This window comes from Lepus europaeus, chromosome 5, assembly GCF_033115175.1.
Source record: "Lepus europaeus isolate LE1 chromosome 5, mLepTim1.pri, whole genome shotgun sequence".
Lineage (NCBI taxonomy): Eukaryota > Metazoa > Chordata > Mammalia > Lagomorpha > Leporidae > Lepus > Lepus europaeus.
The window spans coordinates 27220759-27244145 of NC_084831.1; the positions used below are offsets into that span (position 1 = coordinate 27220759).

The 23387-nt window shown below is 43.7% G+C and overlaps 1 protein-coding gene across 3 annotated transcripts; it reads right to left on the reverse strand.

The window, feature by feature from the left end:
* Window positions 1–7064: 7064 nt before the first annotated feature.
* Window positions 7065–22538, reverse strand: SFPQ (splicing factor proline and glutamine rich). Of its 3 annotated transcripts, XM_062190931.1 has the most exons (13): window positions 21637–22538; window positions 20919–21107; window positions 20336–20637; window positions 20153–20248; window positions 19285–19481; window positions 19117–19201; window positions 18036–18153; window positions 17350–17398; window positions 17148–17269; window positions 11686–14784; window positions 8566–8612; window positions 7375–7452; window positions 7065–7166 (listed from the first exon to the last, which is right to left on the reverse strand). In XM_062190931.1, the coding sequence occupies exons 1-10, from the start codon at window positions 22450–22452 to the stop codon at window positions 14647–14649; spliced, it is 2112 nt and encodes a 703-aa protein (XP_062046915.1). In that variant the 5' UTR covers window positions 22453–22538; the 3' UTR covers window positions 7065–7166; window positions 7375–7452; window positions 8566–8612; window positions 11686–14646. The 3 variants fall into 3 exon arrangements, with proteins under 3 accessions (XP_062046915.1, XP_062046916.1, XP_062046914.1); XM_062190932.1 differs by lacking the exon at window positions 11686–14784; XM_062190930.1 differs by having other exon boundaries at window positions 8566–14784.
* Window positions 22539–23387: the final 849 nt, after the last annotated feature.

Consider the following 23387-nt stretch of genomic DNA (forward strand, 5'->3'; position numbering starts at 1 on the left):
CTCTCTCTTTCTCTTTGCCTTTCAAATAATCTAAATAAGTAAATATATGTTTAAAATAGCCTTGCAAAAGTATAAAATCAAAGATTTACTAAAAACAGTAAAAAGGATGGAACAGAAAAGTACAGATACATAAGAACCTAAAATTGTAAAATGAGCGGAAGAACAAGTGGGTAACATCTTCCCATACAAGAGAAAACTATACCACATCCTCCTCTGTTTATTCAGAAAAAAAAATCTGGTTTGATTCTTTAATGGAAAAATATAATTATTAGTTATTTCTATATAGGCCTAGAAATTTTAAAATATTTTTTAAAATTATTATTGCTTTTTGAAAGGCAGAGTTATAGAGAGGGAGAGACAGAGGCAGAGACAGAAGAGAGAGAGAGACAAAGAGAGATCTTCTATCTGCTGGTTCACCCCCTAAATGGCCACAACAGCCAGAGCTCAGCCAAGCCAAAGCCAGGAGCCTGGTTCTCCATCGGGCTCCTCTATGGGTAGCAGGTACCCAAGCAATAGTTCACATACCATATAATCCATTTATTTGTTCAATTTAATAGATTTAGGTGAGTTCACATATATGCGCATCCATCACCAATTTTAGAATATTTCCATTGCCTCAAGGGTGAGTCCTGTGGCACAGCGGTTAAGCCCCCACTGGAGACACCTTCATCCCTTCTTGGAATACTAGTTTGAGTCCCAGCTGCTCCGTTCCCAATTCAGCTTCCTGCTAAAGTGCCTCGGAAAGCAGCAGAAGATGGCCAAGGTGCTTGAGTCCTTGCCACCCAGATGACCAGGATGGAGCCCCATTTCCAGCTGTCGTAGCCACTGGCAAGTGGACCAGTACATGGGGTATTGCTCTCCCTATGTCACTGTCTTTCAAATAATCTTTAAAAAGAAATCCAGCATCCTTTATCCGTCACCCACTTATTCACCATCACTCCCCTTCCCCATCCCAAAGCAGCCATCTCTGCGGAGCTCCCTGTTCCACCCACTTCACACGAACAGAATCATGAGTGTGATATGTGATCTTTGTCACTGAGCGCCTTCACTTGGCATGTTTTAAATGTTCATCCATGATGTGGCACATATCAGCACTTCATTCCTTGCTATGGCTTACTACTCTACTATGTGTCCATATCACATTTGGCTCAGTGATTTCAACTGATGAATTTTTATTGTTTGCACTTTTTGGCCATCATGAATAATGCCACTATCAACATCCATACAAAAGTCTTTTTTTTTAATTTAAATTTATTTGAAAGTCAGAATTACACATAGAAGGAGAAGTAAAAAAGGGGGAGGGCCTTCCATCCACTGGTTCACTCCCCAATTCGCCACAACAGCCAGAGCTGCGCCAATCTGAAGCTAGAAGCCAGGAGCTTCCTCCAGGTCTTCCCACGTGGGTGCAGGGCCCCAAGGACTTGGGCCATCTTCTACTGCTTTCCCAGGCAGAGCTGGATCAGAAGTGGAGCAGCCAGAACTTGAACCAGCGCCCAGATGGGATGTCGGCACTGCAGGGAGAGGATTCACCTGCTACGCCACAGAACCAGCCCCATATAAAAGTCTTTGTGTGACTGGCCCCTACTCCCAGATTCACGGCTTCTTTTGCTGACCACGGAGATGGCACTAGACCCAGCAAAGCAGCATCTCAGACATGTGGAAAGAGATGTTTCGATCCCTAAAATACGGAGAGAAAAGGCCAGAGAGAGCCAGGGGCTGACGCCGATACAGCAGATAAAGCGACTGCCTGCCATGCTGGCATCCCATACGGATGCTGGTTCAAGTCCTGGCTGCTCCACTTCCAATCCAGCACCCTTCTAATGGCCTGAGGAAAGTGGCAGAAGATGGCCCAAGTGCTTGGGCCCCTGGCACCTGCATGGGAGGCCCGGAAAAGGCTCCTGGTTCCTGGCTTCAGTCCAGCCCAGCACTGGCCATTGCAGTCACCTGGGGAGTGAACCAGCAGATGGAAGAGCACTGTCTTCCTCTCTTAACTCTGCCTTTCAGATAAAGAAAATAAATATTTTAAAAAATTATCAAATGTTACAAGGACTCTGAAATCCTTATAGTAAAATGTCAGAAAGAAAATTCTCCATTGAAAAAAATGTCTGCTTATCATAATGAATCCCCTTTGCACAGCTGCCAGGCCTCTCCGGGGTGGTGGGCTGCCCCCATTGCACCTCCCTACCCACAGGGTTTCTGAGTTCCAGTTTCTCCATATCCTTGCCAATATTTGCTTTCTTTTTTTAAGATTTATTTTATTTATATGAAAGGCAGAGTTACAGGGAGAGAGAGAGAGAGAGAGAGAGAGAGAGAGAGAGAGAGAGTCATCCATCTGCTGGTTCACTCCCCAAATGGCTGCAACTACTGGAGTTAGGAGCCAGGAGTTTCTTCTGGGTCTCCCACATAGGTGCAGGGGCCCAAGGACTTGGGCCATCTTCCACTCCTTCCCAGGTGCATTAGCAGAGAGCTGGATTGGAAGTGGAGCAGCTGGGACTCGAACCAGTGCCCATACGGGATGCTGACTCTGCAGGCCTGGGCTTTAACCCACTGTGCCAGAGCACTGCCCCACTCTGACTTTTTGAATCTATACTTCCTAGTGGATATGAAGAATTTTGTTCTACTTTTGATTTGCATCTCCCTAATGACTAATTATGTTGCGCATCTTTCCATGTGCCTTTTAGCTTGTTGAACACCTTCCTTGGAGATATACCAGTTTCATGCCTCTACCTATTTTTAATTGGCCTATTTGGTTTATTACTGGGTTGTAAGTACTTGTTACATATTCTGGATACAAATCTCTTATCAGATACATGGTTTGCAAATATTTTCTCCCAATTTTGGGTTGACTTACAGTCTGTGTGTGTGTTTTATTTGAGAGGCAGAGTTAGAGAGAGAGGGAGACAGATCTGCTGGCTCACTCCCCAGATGGCCACAATAGCCAGAACTGGGCTGGTCTGAAGCCAGTAGCCAGGAGCCAATAGCTTCCTCTGGGTCTCCCATGTGGGTGCAGGGGACTTGGGCCATCCTCTGCTTTCTCTGGTACACTAGCAGGCAGCTGGATCAGAAGTGGAGCAGCCAGGACACCATCCAGCGCTTATATGGGAAGCCAGCACCACAGGTAGCGGCTTTACCTGCTACAACACAGCGCCAGCCCCCATTCATTTTTTTTTTTCTACAGGCAGAGTGGACAGTGAGAGAGAGAGAGAGACAGAGAGAAAGGTCTTCCTTTTCTGTTGGTTCACCCTCCAATGGCCGCCGCAGCCGGCGTACCACACTGATCCAAAGCCAGGAGCCAGGTGCCTCTCCTGGTCTCCCATGTGGATGCAGGGCCCAAGCACTTGGGCCATCCTCCACTGCACTCCCGGGCCACAGCAGAGAGCTGGACAGGAAGAGGAGCCACCGGGACAGAATCCAGTGTCCCGACCAGGACTAGAACCTGGTGTGTCGGCGCCGCAGGCGGAGGATTAGCCTATTTTTTTTTTTTTTTTAATTTTTGACAGGCTGAGTGGACAGTGAGAGAGAGAGACAGGTCTTCCTTTTTGCCGTTGGTTCACCCTCCAATGGCCGCCGCGGTAGCGCACCGCGCTGTTCCGATGGCAGGAGCCAGGTGCTTCTCCTGGTCTCCCATGGGGTGCAGAGCCCAAACACTTGGGCCATCCTCCACTGCACTCCCTGGCCACAGCAGAGAGCTGGCCTGGAAGAGGGGCAACCGGGACAGGATCGGTGCCCCGACCGGGACTAGAACCCGGTGTGCCGGCGCCGCAAGGCGGAGGATTAGCCTGTTGAGCCACGGCGCCGGCCAGGATTAGCCTATTGAACCACGGCGCTGGCCCCCTTTCAATTTTTGGAACTGAAAACATTTATCATGTACAATCCATTGTTCTGAAAAATGTTTATGTGTGGAGGGGCTATAATGAGCTAATTTACATATTCATTCCCTCACAGACTTCTTGTCATAGGAACACTTAAAATCTCTTGGCAATTTGCAAGAATGGATCTTTTGAACTGAGATCTGTACCATGTGACCACCGACTCTCCATGCCCTTGCTCCCGGCCTCCTTCACCGGGCTCTCTGCAGCACCTGTCTTTAATTTTGGTAAGCCCTATTTACTTCTGTTGCTCAAATCCACTTAGGCCCTCCCCTTCCCCTTTCTTCTAAGCTTTATAATTTTTATTCTTATATTTCAGGCTTTGATCCATCTTCTGATTTTTTGAAACAACAGTGTGAGCTAAGGGTCCATTCATTCTCTTGTGCAATGCTATACCCTGTTCACTTATTAAAGACAATTTTTTCCCATCGGATGATTTTAGCACTGTCATAATCAGCTGATTTTATGTGAGGGTTTATTTCTGGACTCGCAATTCTATGCCATTAATCTATGTCTACCCTTGTGCCAGCACCAGAGCCTTGATCACTGATGTTTTGTATTAAGTGTTGCAACCGGGTACTTTGTTCTAGATTGTTTTGAGGACCAGCAAGTTAAGCCACTGCCTGCAATACTAGCATCCCAAAGGGGCACCAGTCCAAGCACTGGCTGCTCCCCTTTTCAGCCAGCCCTTTGCACACCACCTGGCAAAAGTGCAGACAGCTCACGTGCTTAGGGCCCTGCTGCCTACAGGAGATCCACATGGAGTTCCTGGCTCCTGGTTTCAGCTTGGCCCAGACCTGGCTGTTGCAAGGATTTAGGGACTGAACCAGATGAAAAATCTGACTGTGCTTTTAAAATAAACCTAAAAAAAATGTTTTGGTAGGGGTGGCATTGTGGTGCAGGTTAAGCTTTCACCTGTGACTCCCTCCAGCATCTCACGTGGCTGCTCCACTTGTGATCCAGTTCCCTGTTGCCCCTGGGAAAGCAGCAGCAGATAGCCTGGGTACTTGAGCCCCTGCCACCCACGCGGGACTCCTGGGTGGAGTTCCAGGCTCCTGGCTTCAGCCTTGTCCAGCAGGTGGAACCAAATGTTTTAAATGCAAAACATTACACACTCCATCATTTTGTTGAAGTGTTAACTGTCAGGTTGCAAGTTTTGAGCTTCTTAGAGTTGCTCCCTGCGATCCCTGAGTATTACTATCAACTCAGCGTAATCCTATCGGACAATTTTTGCTTCAACTTCTTAGGAATGCCTCTCCTGCATCTCCCCATTCGTTTCAGCAGTCAGGATCTTTATTATCCCCTATGAACTCAACGGTCAATTCAGAATCCCGTATCACCAATTAGAAAACCACCAATCACACTTCCAATCACCTGCTAGTCAGGAAACACTCCTTTGTTGCCTGTTAATGGCTGATGATTTGAGAATACTGTGTACCTGTTTATGTACATCTTCTACTTCACAGTCCGACCCCCGCAGTTGCAGCCATTTGGAGGGTAAATCCTTTCCAATTCTTTCAGTAAATGAATAAATTAAAAAAAAAAAACACTCCTAAAGCTTACAGGGTAAGAGTGAATATCATAGCTTCCTAAAAATCCATTCTCAATTGTTCATTACAACAAAATAAATTAGTGCTTTCTGAAACTGCAGTTTTACTAATGGGGCCCCAAAATTAAAGCCATCACACACTAACCTTTTAGATAGGTCCTGAACTTCATAAATTGTTCACATAAGGGGTGGCACTGTGGCATAGCAGGTAAAGCCACCGCCTGCGGCACCAGCATCCCATATGGGAGCCAATTCTAGTCCCCACTGCTCCACTTCTGACCCAGCTCCCTGCTACTGCCTGGGAAAGCAGTGGATGGCCCAAAGCCTTGTACCTGCATGGGAGACCCAGAATCTCTTGGCTTCGGGTAGGTGCAGCTCTGGCCTTTGCAGCCAGTTGGTAAGTGAACCAGCAGATGGAAGACCTCTCTGGCTTTCCTTCACTAACTCTTTAAAATAAATATTTTTTTTTATTTATTTTTTGACAGGCAGAGTGGATAGTGAGTGAGAGAGAGAGAGAGACAGAGAGAAAGGTCTTCCTTTTTGCCGTTGGTTCACCTTCCAATGGCTGCTGCGGCCAGTGCATCTCGCTGATCCGAAGCCAGGAGCCAGGTGCTTCTCCTGGTCTCCCATGTGCAGGGCCCAAGCACTTGGGCCATCCTCCACTGCCTTCCCGGGCCATAGCAGAGAGCTGGCCTGGAAGAGGGGCAACCGGGATAGAATCCAGCACCCCGACCGGGACTAGAACCCGGTGTGCCGGAGCCGCAAGGTGGAGGATTAGCCTGTTGAGCCACGGTGCCGGCCTAAAATAAATAAAATTTTTTAAAAATTGTTTACACTGGTTTGATAGGGCTGGGAGTCAAGGTCATTAGACTTCCAATTGCCTTCACTAAGCAGGTTTCACCAGTAACTGCAATTTCCTCATTTATTCTGAGGAAATAATCAGACCACTTATGTTCAAAGTGGACTTCATTTCAGCCTGGAGGCACGAACAGTCCCTTAAAACTACTCAGGATAATGTAATACTTAACAAGATGTAATTCCAACTCTGTTTGTGAAGCAATGAATCCCCAACAACCATCTGAAATCAATTATTTTTGCACACAACAGATAAAACTGGATACACAGAATGCTCTCATGCTGGAAACCCAATCAAGGATGGGTATGCAGATCATATGCTAATTTTCAGAATAAAAAAATCACTGCAGGCCAGGTCATGTGGCATAGCAGGTAAAGCTGCCACCTACAGTGCCAGCACCCCATTTGGGTACCAGTTCAAGTCCTAGCTGCTCCACTTTCACTCCAGCTCCCTGCTGAATGTGCCTGGGAAAGCAGCAGAGCATGGCCCAAGTCCTTGGGCCTATGCACCCACGCAAGAGACCCAGAAGCTCCAGGCTCCTGCCTGATTGGCCCAGCTCTAGTTCTTGCAGCCATTTGGAATATGAGCCAGCAGATGGAGGACCGTCCTCTCTCTCTCTCTGCTTCTGTCTTTCAAATAAATAACCTTTATATATATAAACATGTATATATATAGAGAGTGCTGAATAGTTTATATAAAACAAGATCTTTCTTATGTCACCCAGTAAGTTGAATACACATGGAAAATTGTAGAAAAGTCCTACTTTAAAACAAAAATAAAAGAATATAGACAAATTTTAAAATGTCTTTATTATTAATGGCAAGACGTTGTTCATTCCTCCTTGCATTCTTCCTCGCTGGTTTTCTGGACACAGCTCACCTGATCCTGCCAACTGAAGAATATGGTAGGATTACTGCCCCGAAAGATGTAAAACAGTGATTTATCAAGTTCTCAAATTTAACATTACTTAGCAGCACCAAGTGAACTTGGCACTAAAGAATATTAATCAGGGGACATAGTATTAATGGTGATTCACACACTAGTAGTGTTACTTTTGTACCACCCAAGAACACCTCTGAAGTAAGGATTATTCAACTTACTTAGACCTTTTGTCAGTCTAACAATCCGTAGCTTTCCTTAAGTTGGCTCCTGCTGTATGTGAGAAATTTCTTATCCACCTGTAATTATAACGTATTTTCATTAAAAATAGGTTACATGTAAATAGCATATACATTCTACTGACATTAACAAGGGGTACTTTTTTTTTTGGCATGGCTTCCAATCAGTGACTTCATTTATATTTTTTTGCTATATAATGCTTAGAAAAGACCTGGCCCACAAAAGGTTATCTCCTCTTAGATTTTCCTCTACTGTTTACTGCATTAAAAAATCTTGGGGCCTTTTTTTTTTTTTGACAGGCAGAGTGGACAGTGAGAGAGAGAGACAGAGAGAAAGGTCTTCCTTTGCGTTGGTTCACCCCTCAATGGCTGCCGCACCGCGCTGATCCAAAGCCAGGAGCCAGGTGCTTCTCCTGGTCTCCCATGGGGTGCAGGGCCCAAGGACTTGGGCCATCCTCCACTGCACTCCTGGCCATAGCATACAGCTGGCCTGGAAGAGGGGTGACCGGGGACTAGAACCCAGGGTGCCGGCGCAGGATTAGCCTATTGAGCCGTGGCGCCGGCCTTGGGGCCAGTATTGTGGCATATAGCAATCTGCGTCAGTGCAGTTTCAAATCCTGGCTACTCTTCTTCTGAGCTACTTCCCTAACACACTTACAAAAGCAGCTGAAGATGGACAGCACAAATACTTGGGGCCCTGGAACCCATATGGGAGGCCTGGATGGAGCTCTTTGATTTCCACCTGGACCTGCCCTGGCTGTTGCAGCCATGTCTTTTTCTGTTCCTCTCCCTCCTAACCCATCCTTCTGCCTTTCAAATAAATAAATCTTCAAAAATAAAAAATCTTATGGGGATTTTCTTCTAGGTCTAAAATATAATTTACAGTACTGGAAAAAAAAGTCATTCCCATTAACTTGAGCTTTCTTTTCAGTACCTTTTAAACATTCTTGTACCTATTTACCTTTTAAAGCTCCTGACATTTCCGTAATAAATTTCCCACTTACTTTCACATTGACACCAATTTTCGAATCAAAAATTATGATATCATCTTAGGAGAGCTAACAATCTCAACAATCAAGTTTCACCTCATGCAGCCAAATCCAATGAGGTTTACTATTACATAGTAGATAAATCAAAGTCCAATAGAGGTTTAAGACTTTTAAGGAAACTTACTTCAAGTGAATGATCCTCCAGTATCAGCCAACATCAATCATTCTCACCTAAAGAATAATAGGAAAAAGTTAATATAGAAGACAAGGGTATGAAATAAAGGCTTGAAAATGCTAGTTAACTTCAAAATTTAAAGAGTAAAAATTCCAGAGACAAAGATTGGGGGTAAGTTACAGCTTAAAAAAAAATTAGGAAGAAACTTCATGGGGAAAAACAAAAATCTAAAAGTATTCTTACATAAAGTAGGAAGTAGACACCTTGAGTTAGAAAGAAAACTTTCTTTAAAATGCAAATCCTAACTCCTTTTCACCAGTCTGAGCACAATGAAGTTTGACTGCAACCCAAAATATACTATCCCTTATGTGAAGGTATGTGACAACGGTCACCTTACCAAATGAGTTTTATCAGCTCTTTTCATACAGAAGCACATACCCTGCTCCCCATTCAAGTATGTCTTCTGTTCTCAGGTGGGATGGCCACCTTTAGCAGGAGTCTTTCAAGTGCATCCTACCCCTTCCCACAGTACACAACACTGCAGTGGTTACCCTGCAATCCTATAAAGTGCCTTGTTCAGTCCTCACTGAATTTTAAGTTAGGGCAGGGAAGCTATGCCTTACTGGGACAGCAAGGAACTCAAGGGAGAAGACATCCATTCACCTTCGCTATATGCCTGGCAGGGCCACAGAGCACAAAACCAGATTAACCTTAATTCAAGTTCAGGTTTTTCTTCCTTCCTGTTATCATTACAGCCACAGGTACACCAAATAGTTCCCTGTTGCACATGTACCATCCATAAGGGATACTATATCGTTTTGCATTCTTCCCCCATTCTCCAGATTATCCCTAACCTGTTCTACAACCAGCCCCCTTTCACCCTCCAAAAAAAAATCTCTTCAGCACTGGTGTTCAAAAGCAACATTTTTATGGTTGATGGTTACCAGCAACCGTGAAATTTCCACAGTTGAGTCTTAAAAATTGCCAATCATTATCTAGCAGCAATGACAGATGATTAGGAGCAGTCAAATCCTCTGAATTCTTTCCCTAATAGGCAGCCGTTTGAGAACTGCACTAGCTGACAGCACTGAAACATTATCAGCTAAAGCCAAAACCAATAAAGGCCCAGAACAAGCATCCTGGCTCTCTAAAAAACCTGTCCAAAATCATTAAGGGAAAGTAAATAAATGCAGGACTGTGATCATGTCACTGCAGCTGACAATGATTAACAATGAGACATGCAACCCCCATTAAGGTTTAAAGTCCAAAACTAGTCACACGCATCTCTCTATTGGGGAAAAGTGAACTATGCATTCTTTGCAGGTTTGTAGCCTTCTGTGAAGAGTACCCATTGCAATTCTTTCATCTTTCAGAAAGCACCGGTATCTGTTCCAAGGGCCTAACAGTACGAAAACACATTCTGGCATCACACCTCTGATCTCAGATTGTTGTCATTATGAAATTTTAGTTTGGTTTGCAAAAACAAAATTATGAAATACAATGCAAGCACCTCGGTATAGCGTTACTACCGAAACCCACTTAATTCCCAGCTTTTTGACTGAGTGCTTAAAAAAAAACCCACTGCACTAAAATCCACAATTTGAAACTGCATACAAATTAGTAAGAATCGACTTAAGTCACAGGTTTCTCATTCTAAAGTGCAAAAGTCTAATCATCGTGAAGCAGAATAAAGCTAAAGCAAAATTAACCCCCATCCCAATGATGTTCCTGAAGTCCGTATGTCATACAAGTGCATTCTATGAAAATTGTTATTGCTGAGAAATTAAACCTGAGCTTTTATTTCTGGACACCAATCACTAAACTGGTAGCAAGCACTGGCCACCAACTTAATGGATTATGACACAGGAACCCATCGGGGTCCTGTGCAGTTTAGGGATGCATTCATCACTAACACTGAGCATTATGTTTGATCTACATTTTCTTATTTGTATGGAGGAGCTGAGCTAGTCACAGTTTTTGCTTGACTGGACTACACATAATTACAAATCTGTCCCCACCCTGAGAACTGCTTGCCAAAGAGCAAGCTATTTTTCTTAATACAATGAAAAAAAAAGAGTCTCATAGTCACGTATGGAATTTTTCACCGGCATTTATGCAAAGGAAGCCAAACTTTCCAGTTACAGAGCAGAAAGCGTTGTAGATGAAAGCTGTTTCTCATGCATACTAGCTAAAAACCAGTTCAGAGACCAAAAGTTCTAAGTTGAATTGCGGTCTGGAACAATAGTTGATGCAAAGCTTAAGTCCTAAGCAACAAAGAAGGTGCTTTTGAAGACTTCTCTTGTAATGAAACATTTTGGACTATCATCACATCCCTAAAGCTGAGGGAGCCAAATTCAAAAGGCTACTCTGAACATATGCAGTCATCCTACAGAATACGACGAAGTCTTAGGATTGGGAATGATTCCCAACATGTTCAACTGTAGGCAAGTCACTGTTCCACACCATTTTCCCCCAGGTTTAGAGTATAGGAAGAGACCAATCACATAACTTCAACTAGTCACATTAGGTTCCCATCTAGGCCCAAGTTAGTAACGAAGGTGTTACCATGAAGTTCATGTTTTTAAGAAACTTTCAATCACATTACAAAAGCAAAAACAGAGACTGTACCTTTACTCTTGATTCACTCACTTGCAGAATAATTACCAAGTTTGCATACTGAAATTACTGATATTGCCAACCTACGGGCAGGTCAGTTTGCTGTAACAGAGACTAGCCATCACATGTGCTGAATAGAGTCCGTGTCAAGGTGCTAAGATTTAGCACTCCAGTTCCCAAGTATGATTTGGTTCCCTTTCCCCCAACACCACTGATGTGTTCCATTTTATTGTCAGTTACAATGCAACTAAAGAAAACCACACAACTGAGTCAGAGATACCAAAGAATCAAGTTTGCACTTTTTATCTGAGAACTGCAACAGCACTGAATTCTGCCTGACAAATTACAGTTCTAACCCCAAACCCACGCAGTTTTGATATAAGCTACTAACTTTACCATACAAGTGTTAGGTGCTGCACTGTAATTTCATTGTCAGAAGTGTGATGTCAGAATGCCCATGGAATAAAAGTACATAGCAAGTCACCAAGTTAGATTATATTGCTTGTTACCTACCTGTATGCAGTCGGCAATGAGAATCTTGGAGCAAGCAGGAATACTACATCCGGGTCCTAATGTCCATTGCCATTTGCGGTACTACGTTCCTCACAGTTACGCACTGCAGAAATGCTGGCTAAATGCAGTTATGTAGCAGGCCACTACTTTAATAGTGCATAGTTGCAGTCCAAGAACACCAGAAAACATTCCACCACGACTTAGTGGCTTGCCCAAGAAAAGCCAAGTATCTAAATTTTTATCTGCCGTAATATGCCACTTATAAAATTGCACAGGCGTAACATTACAGTTTCCCAAATTGTTATCTGTTTGTATTAGTGATCTAATACATCTATCAAGAGTGGTGGGGTTTACAGTACTTCATAAGGCTGATAATGTTCCGAGCAGACAGGATTATGGTTTTACTAAGTAATGTGAGCCAATGGGTTAAGCTTACAGGTTATCTATTAAATGAATACACTGGGGTTTTAGAGAATGCAGTTTATAAAGATTAGGAGAAACAAGTTTTAAAAAACCAAATGTTCCTCTTAAAACTATGAGAGAAAAGGAGAAGAGGAAATGGGGGCAGGAAGCTTCTTAAAATGAGAAAAATGGCTAATATACTTCAAAATCATTACCTTCCCTCTCCCACCCAAGTTTCATTATCAACTTTCAGGAAACTACTTATTTTAAGATGACTTAAGTTCACATTAGGCTAAAATCTAGCATATATATTGCAAGACTTACTGAAAGTCTGAGTCACTTACAACCCTTGGTACACTGCTGTTCCAGTGATGGAAAGTCAAATGTCAGTTGAAACTAAGCAACATTACTTGCTAAACAACGTTTAGCAATTAATTCTACAGCCCACAGCAAGGGTATCAAAAGCCACAACTTTCAGGAGATAATCCATTAGCATCCTTCACCACTCTTCAAAGGTACAGTACTACCAAAAACTTAATTTAGGGGGTCTGTGCCAGCATCCCTTATAAAGAAAGGCATGTAATCTGAAAAATAAACTGAAACATTAATTTTATAGGCAGATTTTCCCACTTTCCCACCAGCCCCCACCCACACACATTCACGTTTACCCTTTGTGGGTGTCCCATGAACACCCTTTATTTTCTTGGCATCAGTAGAGTCCCTGCTGTACAATTCAACCAAATTGTAACAGACTCCTTTTAAATCAAGTCCCTTCTTTCCGTACAGAGAAATCTTATATTTAGAACTACCCCTACCCACTCCCAGTGTGCTAGTGAATAGATTCCCTCCCTTAATCAGCACACCATGTACCTGTCAATCATACAACAGAATTTGGTGACATGCTTTCATGCTCCACTGGTGTTGTTAACTTGTACTATCCCGTTTCCAATGTGGAAAGGGCTCAGTTTTCCAACAATAGGTCTCCTTATGTACTGAGGCACGATACTAAACTTCAGCATGTTTGAAAGTTTGATTTAGAATTTTTCTTTTGCCAATTAGCACCAAGAACAGAGGTAAAAAGGAAGACACATTCCATAGTCAAAGTACCATAATGTACAGATTTGAATGGAATAATAACTAAGAACAAAGCCAACCATTCAATTTCTTTACCTACTGTTAGAAAGTTGTTTCTCTAACATATTTACACTGGGAAATCAGCTCCTGTTGTACTAATAAACAACAGTAAACCATCTATAATATTGAGTCAGAGTCTCTTGTTCTAATGAAAGGAGATTCAATGAAGTTGACAATTAACTGACAACACCATCGAAACATTCCATAGCTTTATGGTGGGAGAAAGGAATATCTGTACTGTATCTGTACTGTGTAGCATGAGCAATTCTTGCTACATTAAAAGCAAACTATGTAAAAACAGATTAACAAATTTATAATAATGGTTATCTGCAACCCTATTCATTATTAACATCACCACTAGCTCTCAGAAAAAGAGATTTTTATAGTCCTACAGATTTTGCCCAACAGAAGTAGCACAAGGAGGTATAAAAGAGTATAAATAAACGTGTATATAGCTAACTCTAAGGTAACTAAACTTTCTGGCTTTCAAGTTGTTTTTCAGACTATATCCCATCTTTAGAAATCACTTAAAGTAATACATGAAAAGGCTTCATGTTTAACAATCTTTAATTCAAATGTAAAACTTCCAATACAAGCCATTTGTAGGGCTTGGGATTTGTTGTTCCTTTAAAAACAAGAATGGGGAAATGCAACAAAATGATCTTTCCACTTTTTAAAAACTTTCAAGGAAGGGATAGATCATAGGGCCATGAAAGATCCATTTAACCAAACCCAGTTTCTCCCCCTACCAATAGTCTTAAACCACAATCTTAATTACATATTCCTGAATGAAAAGATACAGTTCAGCTTTGCTTACATAACCATTGAAAAATACTTAGCACCAAAGCTTGCTTCCTGTAACGCCAAACGAAACTACTTCAGTATTCGTTTCTTTTTAAAACAAGGGGGCAGTTATTTATAGAAGGCAGTACTTAGCCTCCAGTACACTTCCCAGAAATGGCATAAGCCACTCAAAGGTCTAAACGCTCTCATGCTTTCAAAGTGAACTTAACTTCTTAGCCTAATGTGCATAGAAGCATGAATGGCAAAGTTGAAGATCAATATTATAACTATTTTTTTCTATTTATTTGAAGCACAGTAAAAAAAAATTGGTACACTTTGGAAATTCAGTGGCACAGGTACACTGCCGTAACTTGAGGGACATTATACAGTTTAAAAAAAAAAAAAAAAAAAACCAAAAACAAAACATTAAAAAGGAAATAGAAAGGAAAAAAAAATTTTCTCCTGTTTCAAACACTGCATTACATAATTTTACCTGCCCAAACAGACCATTTACAAATATTCGGTCAATAAACTGCTAACATCCATAAAAAGGTAGCTTTCTTACTAAAATGCAAGAATTTAAAAGATTGGTATCTAAACAAGAAGACAAAAACAAATGGAATGAAAGCCTAAATATCACATCTAAAATCGGGGCTTTTTGTTGGGGCCTTCATACTCTTCTCTCCCTCTACCATATCCTGCTGGAGTTCCAGGCCCCATTCCTCTAGGACCCTGTCCACCCACAGGCCCCGCACCTCCCTGCCCAAAGCGCTCAGTACGCTATTGGAACAGTAATTAACAGTTCATTATATGTAGTTGATGTCCATGTGTGTTAAGTAAATATTTTAGAAGGTTCCGTAGTCAACGTTCGTCGATACAATCACCAATGAGTCGATCCACAGGTACCGGGAACATAGAAAGGAAAAAAGGGTAATTTGAAAATTAGTTTACGATAATACATGCCTTGTGGTATGTTCCCACTTGAGCCATTCTCATACACCTGTTTCAAAGAATAGATCACCTTCCCTGTAGTGCTAAAAAATTTAAGAATTAGTGCAGATGTGAAAATCCATTCCAAAATGACTTCTAAGAAATTTCACATCAGATTAACCCACTGAGAAGCTTGCAAAAATCACTTTCAAGGTCTGAACAGAAAATTAATCTCCAAGTAAGCCTAACAAGCCCAGTAAGACAGATCCAATTCACTCAATGAAGTGACAAAGACCTACTCACCAGTTAGTGGCATGTGCTGCATAAGAAACCTTGTGCTTTTCAAGATCTTAAGACCCATCTGCTAAGTTGCAGAAATCTTAAAAGGTTGAAAGTTTTAACAAAATGCTACCAGACTACAAAAAGAAAAAGCATAAAGACTAAAAGATTTAGTCACTTAACCGGCACAGTTTAACTTGATCAAAAAAACTTGTGTTGCCATATTCTCACAGGGATACCACTTCAGAGCCAGCACTAATAACCAGAGACAATTACATTCACAGAACTAGTCTGTGATATTGCAAACTGACTGAACATACAGCCCACCTTCAAAGCAACCCAAATTTTCCCTTGGGTCTTTGCAAAGTGCAGACACTGCTACAATTCCATGTTTTAGGTGCCTCCCAAACAGTGGTAAGACTAAGCTCAAGCGACTGCAATAAAGCAGTGACTTCATTATTTCATCTAGTTATAGGTACCTTTAGACTTGAAACAGAAACAGCAGAACCCTATAGGAATGAATACAAGCCCAGAAGGCTATATTGGTTTTTTAATTCCATTTAAAATAGACTGGTTACTGAGAATATTTCTCCAAAGAGAAACTATCAACTACAATAGGGATTAATTATTCCTATATATTATTTTGGCATGTTTTAGAAAATACTGTTAATTACTGGAACAGGCTAAACCTCAATCCTTTATTTTTAAAACTTAAAACTTCTAGGGTTTGTACAGTGTACTTTATGTAAAAAGGTTATTTTGGAGGTTTCATGATTATGTGTTATAATAGCTGAGAACCCAGGTGCTAGCTACCTGGAATACAGAACTTTAACTGTAGGAACATGACATCAAATCAGATTTTACAAATTTGATAAAGAACAATCTGTCTTTAGGAAAGAGATAAACTCAATTTTTAGCCACATATTTTAAAAATTCAATTTGAAGAAAGCTACTAGCACTACATTTAACCCAGCCATTTAAAAATTCTAGCTTAAATTCAAGAAGCCATAGGTGGATTTTAAATAGGTGAGGCCCCATACTATCTCCTTACATTTCTATTTATAAAATCTTACGAGCTACACACTGCAGCTCCACTTTTTGCCAAAAGCCTGTAGATGAACTAATCAAATTCAAGGCAGCTTTAAAAATGCACTCAAAACCCACCAAAATTCAGTACTGAAGATTTGTAAAGCCTTAATGCAGCCACTCACACCGATTCACTTTATTGTCCTACAGCATCTACCAGGCTATCTGTACAGCTAAAACATGATAGCATCAAGAAGGTTCAGATCAAATGCACACAATTAGTATGCTTGAAATCATTCACTTTTGCTATCTTGTAGCAAAATAGAGATGTCAGGTTTTTTTAGAAGATGTTATCTACGGACAGGCCCAACAGGCAGAAAACGACGAGTCAAAACACTAAACAATTCCCTAACAGGATAGAAGCCACACCAAATAGAGGTCAGAGTCCTACATATGTCACTGGAACATGTCTAAACCTACAAGCTGCAAGTCTGATTCCTACCTATGGCAATACCAACTTAAAAGAATGAGTTTGCCACTTGATTACTCTCACTTGGGTGTAGAATAATCAGATACATTATCTAACATCTAGATTTAGGTTTGCCATGCACTGAAGTTCAAGAGTGCACAAGCAATATAGTGGAAAGCACCTCAATCTACTTATTGCCAACGATAACTCCACACACTAACAGCATCGAGACTCCTCTGTGGTCACCGTTATCTTTTAGGTCACCACACACTGAGTTCTCCTATGTTGCCAAAGTATTCCTCAGCATTACAAATTTACATGTGATAGGGGGAACTAAAAGAGGTCCAGTCAAAACCTACTTTTAAAAAAAAACAAACACACACAAGTAAGTTGTGAAAAGAAGAATTTCCTTTGTACTACGTCCAACAGGATACATTACCATGTCGCTTCCCATCATGGAACCACTCATGGTTGCTGGTGGAACTCCAGGGTTAGCTTCATAACCTATGCCACCACCACCACCTAGAGGTGGAAATTTCTGGCCTCCTGAACCATAGGGATCTGGGAAACAAAAATGGTGGTTACATCTCCACCAGAATACATCTTTCAACAGCTACTGTTAAATGAATTTCCACGCTTACCTCCCATGTTCATTGCTCCTCCACCTCCCATTCTCATGTCTCTTTCTCTCTGAAACAAACAAAAAAGTCCTTTCATACATCTATACCTAGTAAGCTCCAAAAGACATTTTTTCCATCATCCAGGGTATCTTTAAAACTAGCATTATAAACTCAAATATCAAAAACACCTATAAAACTTTTCCCTATCCATGAAATCTTATGATGCATACAAATAAAAATCATGGCAGTCACAAACACTTCTTTAAAAAAAATGAACAGCAGATGGGAATTTGATCTGGCCTTTAAGCCACTGGCTGGGACATCTGCATTCCAGATGGGAGTGCCTGGGTGAGATCCAGCTTCCTGCTAATGTGCACCCTGGGAGGCAGCAAGTGGTGGGTCCCTCTCACCCAAGTGAGAGATGGATTTAGTTCCTGGCTCCTGGGCTTCACCATGGCCCAACCCAGGTCGATGCAGGCATTTGGGGAGTAAACCAGCTGATGGGATCTGTCTCTCAAAAAATAAAAGTTTAAAAAGATAAGTTCATCTTGGTAGAAAAATTTTTTGAAATACATGTATAGCTTTTGCATAATGCTCCTTTACTGAAAACTTTCTGGAGTACTTTTGTATTTAATTGTACAAAAACTTCCTTCCAGGTACCTACAAGTCCTGTAGCAACTCCAATTAAACAGCAGTAACTGACTTACTGGATCCATGTAGCCCATACGACTGTAACTCTCCTCCCTTTGGCGTCTCATTTGCTCTTCCATCTCACGTTGACGAATCATCATCTCTTCCTCCCTTCTACGTCGTTCTTCCTCTTGCCTAGGAATGTTTATGAGGTTTATAAACCAATTATCCTCCACATCTTTCAATATTTAATTTAAAGAAAGCTAACAGTTTGCCTAGGAACCTTAAAAAGTATAAGTTAGGGCAACAAAGAAAACAGAAACCTATAATCTAGCAGCGTAAGACACATTCTCTGGCAAAGAAAATAAGCTTTATTAATGAAAATCTTCCCTCTATTTCACTGTACGAGGGTACTGAAAAAAGCTCATGGAAACATAGTAAGCTGAAATCCATACTTCATTTTTTTCACGATGCACACTTTCATATGGATTTGAAAAACGTTTTGTACTAATCTTTTACTCCCAAAATGGACATACCAGCTGGGACTGGGCCAAACTCCATCTGGGTCTCCAACATGGGTGGCAGGGACTCAAGCTCTTGGGCCATCTTCCACTGCTTTCCCACACAGCCCATGAGCAGAGAGCTGGATCAGAAGTGGAGCAGCCAGGGACTTCAACCAGTGCTTACGTGGGAAGCAGCATCAGTCAGTGGTTTAACCAGCTGTGCCACAACACCAGCCCCAGGACTTTAATCCATTTGTTCCATTTCCCACGAATTTTAACCAGGAATGGGCCTAAAAGATGCCTAAACTCCTAGGCAGAAGCTGGGAACTGGGAACACAAGCTCCCACATGGATAATAGAAACCCAATTAATGCCATCACTACTGCCTCCCATGTTGTGCAATGGAAGGCACTGGCAGGAAGCTGGAGAGGGGAGCCAAAGCCAGGTACTGAACACATAGGATGCAGGCATCTTAACTGCTAGGTCAAACATCTATCCCTCCATGAACTTTAAAAGTACCTTCGTAAATGTTAAACCAACCTAGTATCTAACCTGTGTACTTCATCTGATTCACCTCCAAGAACTGAAAACATTTTTTCTAAATGTTAAGAGTATGTCAGTAGAGTGAAGGCTCAGATTAACTAACAAAACTTTACCTCAACTGCATTTCTTTACGTTTCTGCATTTCTTGATTGTGAAGTTCTTCCATACGTCTTAATTCTTCCTGACGTCTCATTAGATCTAAATATCAAGAAACGTTACTTTGGCTCCACATAAATGAGGCTCTCATAAGTTCAAAAACCAAATTCACAGAGGATTTTTACCTTGGCGCAAAAGATTTGCCTGATGTTCATGATACGCATCTTCCATTTCACTTTCCAATTTATCTTTTGCATCCTTCATATTTTTTTCAACTTGTTCCCTCTGCTGTTTCTCCATTTCATCCAAAGACTTCCATCGCTGAGAGTATTCATATTCAAACGTGCCATGCTGAGCAAAGCGTGGAGGAGTTTCTCTCTCCCTGAAAATAGATGAAGTCTTAAACATGAACCAGTTTGTGGATGCACACCAGAAACCCTGAATTTCTCTAAAAACAATGTTCTTCATGGACTAACATTCATAAGGAGTATAAACCACCAAGAATCACCACTGTACATAGAACACAGAATGAGACGAATCAACGTATCTCACATGGGATCTCAGATTCCATTTCACTGTACAGGGGTACTGAAAAAAGCTCATGGAAATGTAGTAAGCTGAAATCCATACTTCATTCCCTGTTGTTAATTGTCTCTTGATACTGCTCATTTAGAAAAGGGCTTATTTAGGTATTACTACTCAACTTCGATTTCCCCAAGTTGTACCAATTAATAAGGAGAAAATCAGGATGTAAAATCAACATGGTTAGGAAAAAAAAAAGCACAAGGCTCCAAAGTAATGACAAATCAAACAATTATTGATTTGATTAGTAGACTTCTCACATTTACTGAAATGTCCCTGTACCCCCAAATTACACGAGAACAAATCAGGATTCCATATTAATATAACCACCTCATAAACTATTTGAATGGCAGCTTCAAAATCTGACTTTCTGAACCACATCAAAGGATAATCCATTATCAAATAATCCTATAGCTTTTAAGGAAGATTGGAAAATTACAGCAAATTTTTTAAAAGTTTACTCAAGCTTACTTTTGATACATCGGATTCTTCTGTGCAAGCTTCTCAGGAAGACCATCTTCGTCATCTAACTGTTCGAGTGGTTCCACAATGACTGGACGAGGAGTTCTAGCAACAAAAATAGTTCCATCTTACTGCACTGCAACCACCTCAAGCGAGCCAACTTATAACATGAATAAGCACAAGACAACTTACGTTGTCAGTAAGAAAACACCTTCACTACATCGCTCAAATGCTTTTCTTGCTGCTGGTTTCGAAGCAAATTCAACAATGCCTTTCCCTGTAGATCTTCCTCTATCATCCACAATTACAACAGCCCTTTCAATAGGGCCAAACTGGCTAAATGCTTCTTCCAACAGTTCATTGGAAACATACGGTGAAAGATTACGAACAGACAGGGCGGCAGCGTGGGTGGCAAAGCGAACTCGAAGCTGTCTACCCCTCATGGGCGTATCATCAAGCTCGGCTTTGGCGATTTCAGCCAAAGCTCTAGATTCCTGTAAATATTAAGACACTCATGTCAATGACTGCCAAAATCAGCTCGTGGCCAGTCTCAAACTGTCACAGGCCCAATTTCCACTCCTATCTACCATTATCTTTAGGGAGCCCTCCCGACACAACCCCACCCCCTTTTTCTTAGGCAGCAACAATTACACCTGTGGCAGGTGAGAGGAAAAGACCAGCTTTATCTTTCCTGGTTAAAAAACCAAACCATCAGCATTAGCCACCGCAGAAAACCACACCCCTACCACTTGTTAACGCTAACCAAAACACTCACAAGTTTAATAAATCCGAATCCTTTGCCTTTGTTGATAAAAACTTCTCCTGGTTCTCCGTATTTAGCAAATAACCTTTTGAATTCATCCTCTGTGATATCTGCAGGTAGATTTCCCACAAACAACCGACAGCGCTGTGTGTAAGTTTTCTCTCCAGGTCTCCTCAACAGAGACAAGTTGGCTTTAAATCCCTAATAAAACAGGGAGGAAATTCTCAGACGCCACGTCGGAAAATCAGAAACGAATGCCTGTTTCCCCCACACTGGACATATTAATTATCTCAAAATATATCAAGATGAGGTTTAAGGTCAATAGTGAGGCTCTCCTACATTCGGCAAATTTCCAACGTAATCATAACCTACGAAAGTCGCGATCCGCCACTCCCGAAAACGCACAAGACTCTCGGCCCCTCCTATCGAATTCCTAACAGGCAAGAACTAGGAATCAACTACTAAATAGCAAAACAGCTCACAACCGCCCAAATCTCGTCCCCGCCCACCCGGCTGGCGAGATCTGCACGGCGCGGCCCTCCCCAGCCCCACGCCCCCCAGCCAAGGCCGCTCCGCTCGCCGTCTTCGCAGCGAGGCGGGCTGCCAGCCCCGGGCTCCGGCGGCCCCGCCCCACAGCCGCGCACGCGCCCCTTCCGGCCGCCGACAAAATGGAGGCGGCGCGCGGGGCGGAGGGGAGGTGGGGGCCGCCGCCATCTTAGGGGACGCTCACCTCCGAGTCCGAGATCTTCTCCTCGCTGCGGCCGCCGGGCCCCCCGGGCGGGGGCCCCTGGTGGTGCTGCTGGTGGTAGGGCGGGTGATGCTGGCGGCCCCCGCGAGGTTCCCCGCCGCCTCGGTGCGGCGGCTTCGGGTGGCCGCCGGGAGTGCTTAGGCCGGGGCCGCCGCCGGGCTTCGGCCCGCCAGGCATTTTGCCGCCTTTGGGCCCCCCGGGGCCTGGACCCTGCTTAGGCCCCGGACCCGGAACTGGGCCTCCTGCCGGGGGAGGCGGCGGGCCCCCGGCCTGGGGGGGAGTGGTCGGGACCCCGCTGCTCGGCGGCGCCGGCGGGGGCGCCCCCGGCGGGGCCGAGGTGACGGCGGGCGGCGGGGTCGGAGTGGGACCCGGCCCCGGAGGGGCCCCGGTGGTCGGCGGAGTGGCGGGCGGGGCCGAGCCTGTGGCCGGCGGCGCGCTGCCTACTCCGGGAGCGGGGCCGGGGCCCTGAGGAACGACAGGCTTGGACGAGTCCTGCGGCGGCGGCGGCGGCGGCGGCTGCTGATGCGGCTGCGGATGCGGCGGCGGCTGATGCGGAGGCGGCTGCTGTGGAGGTGGCTGTTGCGGCGGCGGCTGCTGCTGCTGCTGGTGCGGAGGCGGCGGCGGGATCGGGGGCTTAGGGCCGCCCGGGCCGGGGCCCATTGGGCCACGGTTCTGGTTGAGGCCCATGCCGGGCGGCGGGGAGCGGAAGTCATGGAGGCCGCCGCGGCCTCCGCCTCCTCCGCGCCGGTGAAAGCCGCCACCGCCACCGCCGCGACTCCGGAACCGATCCCGAGACATTTCTGTGGTCAAGGGGCGGTCGAGGCAGAAGCGAAGAAGACGCTCAGGGAACGTGGAGGCCACCTTGCTTCTCACAAAATGGCGGATGACAGAGGCGGCGCGCCGCCTTTGTCCTCCTCTTATATAGCCCAGGTTGGCATGGCCCCGCCTACTTCTCGATCGACAGCTGCAGTAGCCAATTACGGATATTGTAGTGGATGACACAAAGTGACGAACCTATGATCTTTCCAATTGGCTCGCGGGTGAGAGGCGGGAGGAATGGAGAGGGGCTGAAGCTTCCAGTTGGCCAATGAGCGGAGAAGAAGTTGGCTGTCGTCCACTGTGATTTGCTGGGAGGAATTTGAATGGATATGCAGGAGCGAGTACCCAGGGCCCTAATCAGCTCCTGTGGAGAGATGCTGGGGGTCTCTCTTGATTGCTCCTAGGAGCAGCATGGTGCTATCTTTTCCTAGATGTTCTCCGGTTCAGCGCTACAAACTGAGTGGCTATTACAGCAGGCTACCCAAGGCTGGGCCAAATTAGAGAAATAAAATCTTACCGATGTCAAACACACTGAACACACCCTGATCTCATTTTGTAACGTAGAAATTCAGATTTGTTGTGGCGGCATAAACTTGATACACTCAAGTGGGTGCATGTTTGTTCAAAAAGAACCCTGCTATGTGTGCATATACGGTAATAATTTACATACAAATCACGGAGAGCGGTGGTGTACATTTTTTAAATTTCACCACCCCGCAACACTTCCCGGATAAATTAAGGTCCTTAAAAATTGCAGTGTTAAATTATCTGGGAGCAGGTATTTGGAGCAGCGGTGGAGATGACGCCTGGGATGCCCGCTTCCCTGAGCGGAGTTGCCGTTCCTTATGGGGTTCGAGTTCTGGCCCAGCTTTCGAACACGCATCCGGGGAGGCAGCAGTGAGGGCGCAAGTGCT

Coding starts and splice junctions, on each gene's coding strand:
- SFPQ (XM_062190931.1), bottom strand. CDS start 22,452: ATGTCTCGGGATCGGTTCCGGAGTCGCGGCGGTGGCGGTGGCGGCTTT. Junction 19,482..20,152: donor AAGAATCCGATGTATCAAAA/GTAAGCTTGAGT, acceptor ATCTATTTTCAG/GGAGAGAGAAACTCCTCCAC. Junction 18,154..19,116: donor CGTAAAGAAATGCAGTTGAG/GTAAAGTTTTGT, acceptor AAACATTCCTAG/GCAAGAGGAAGAACGACGTA.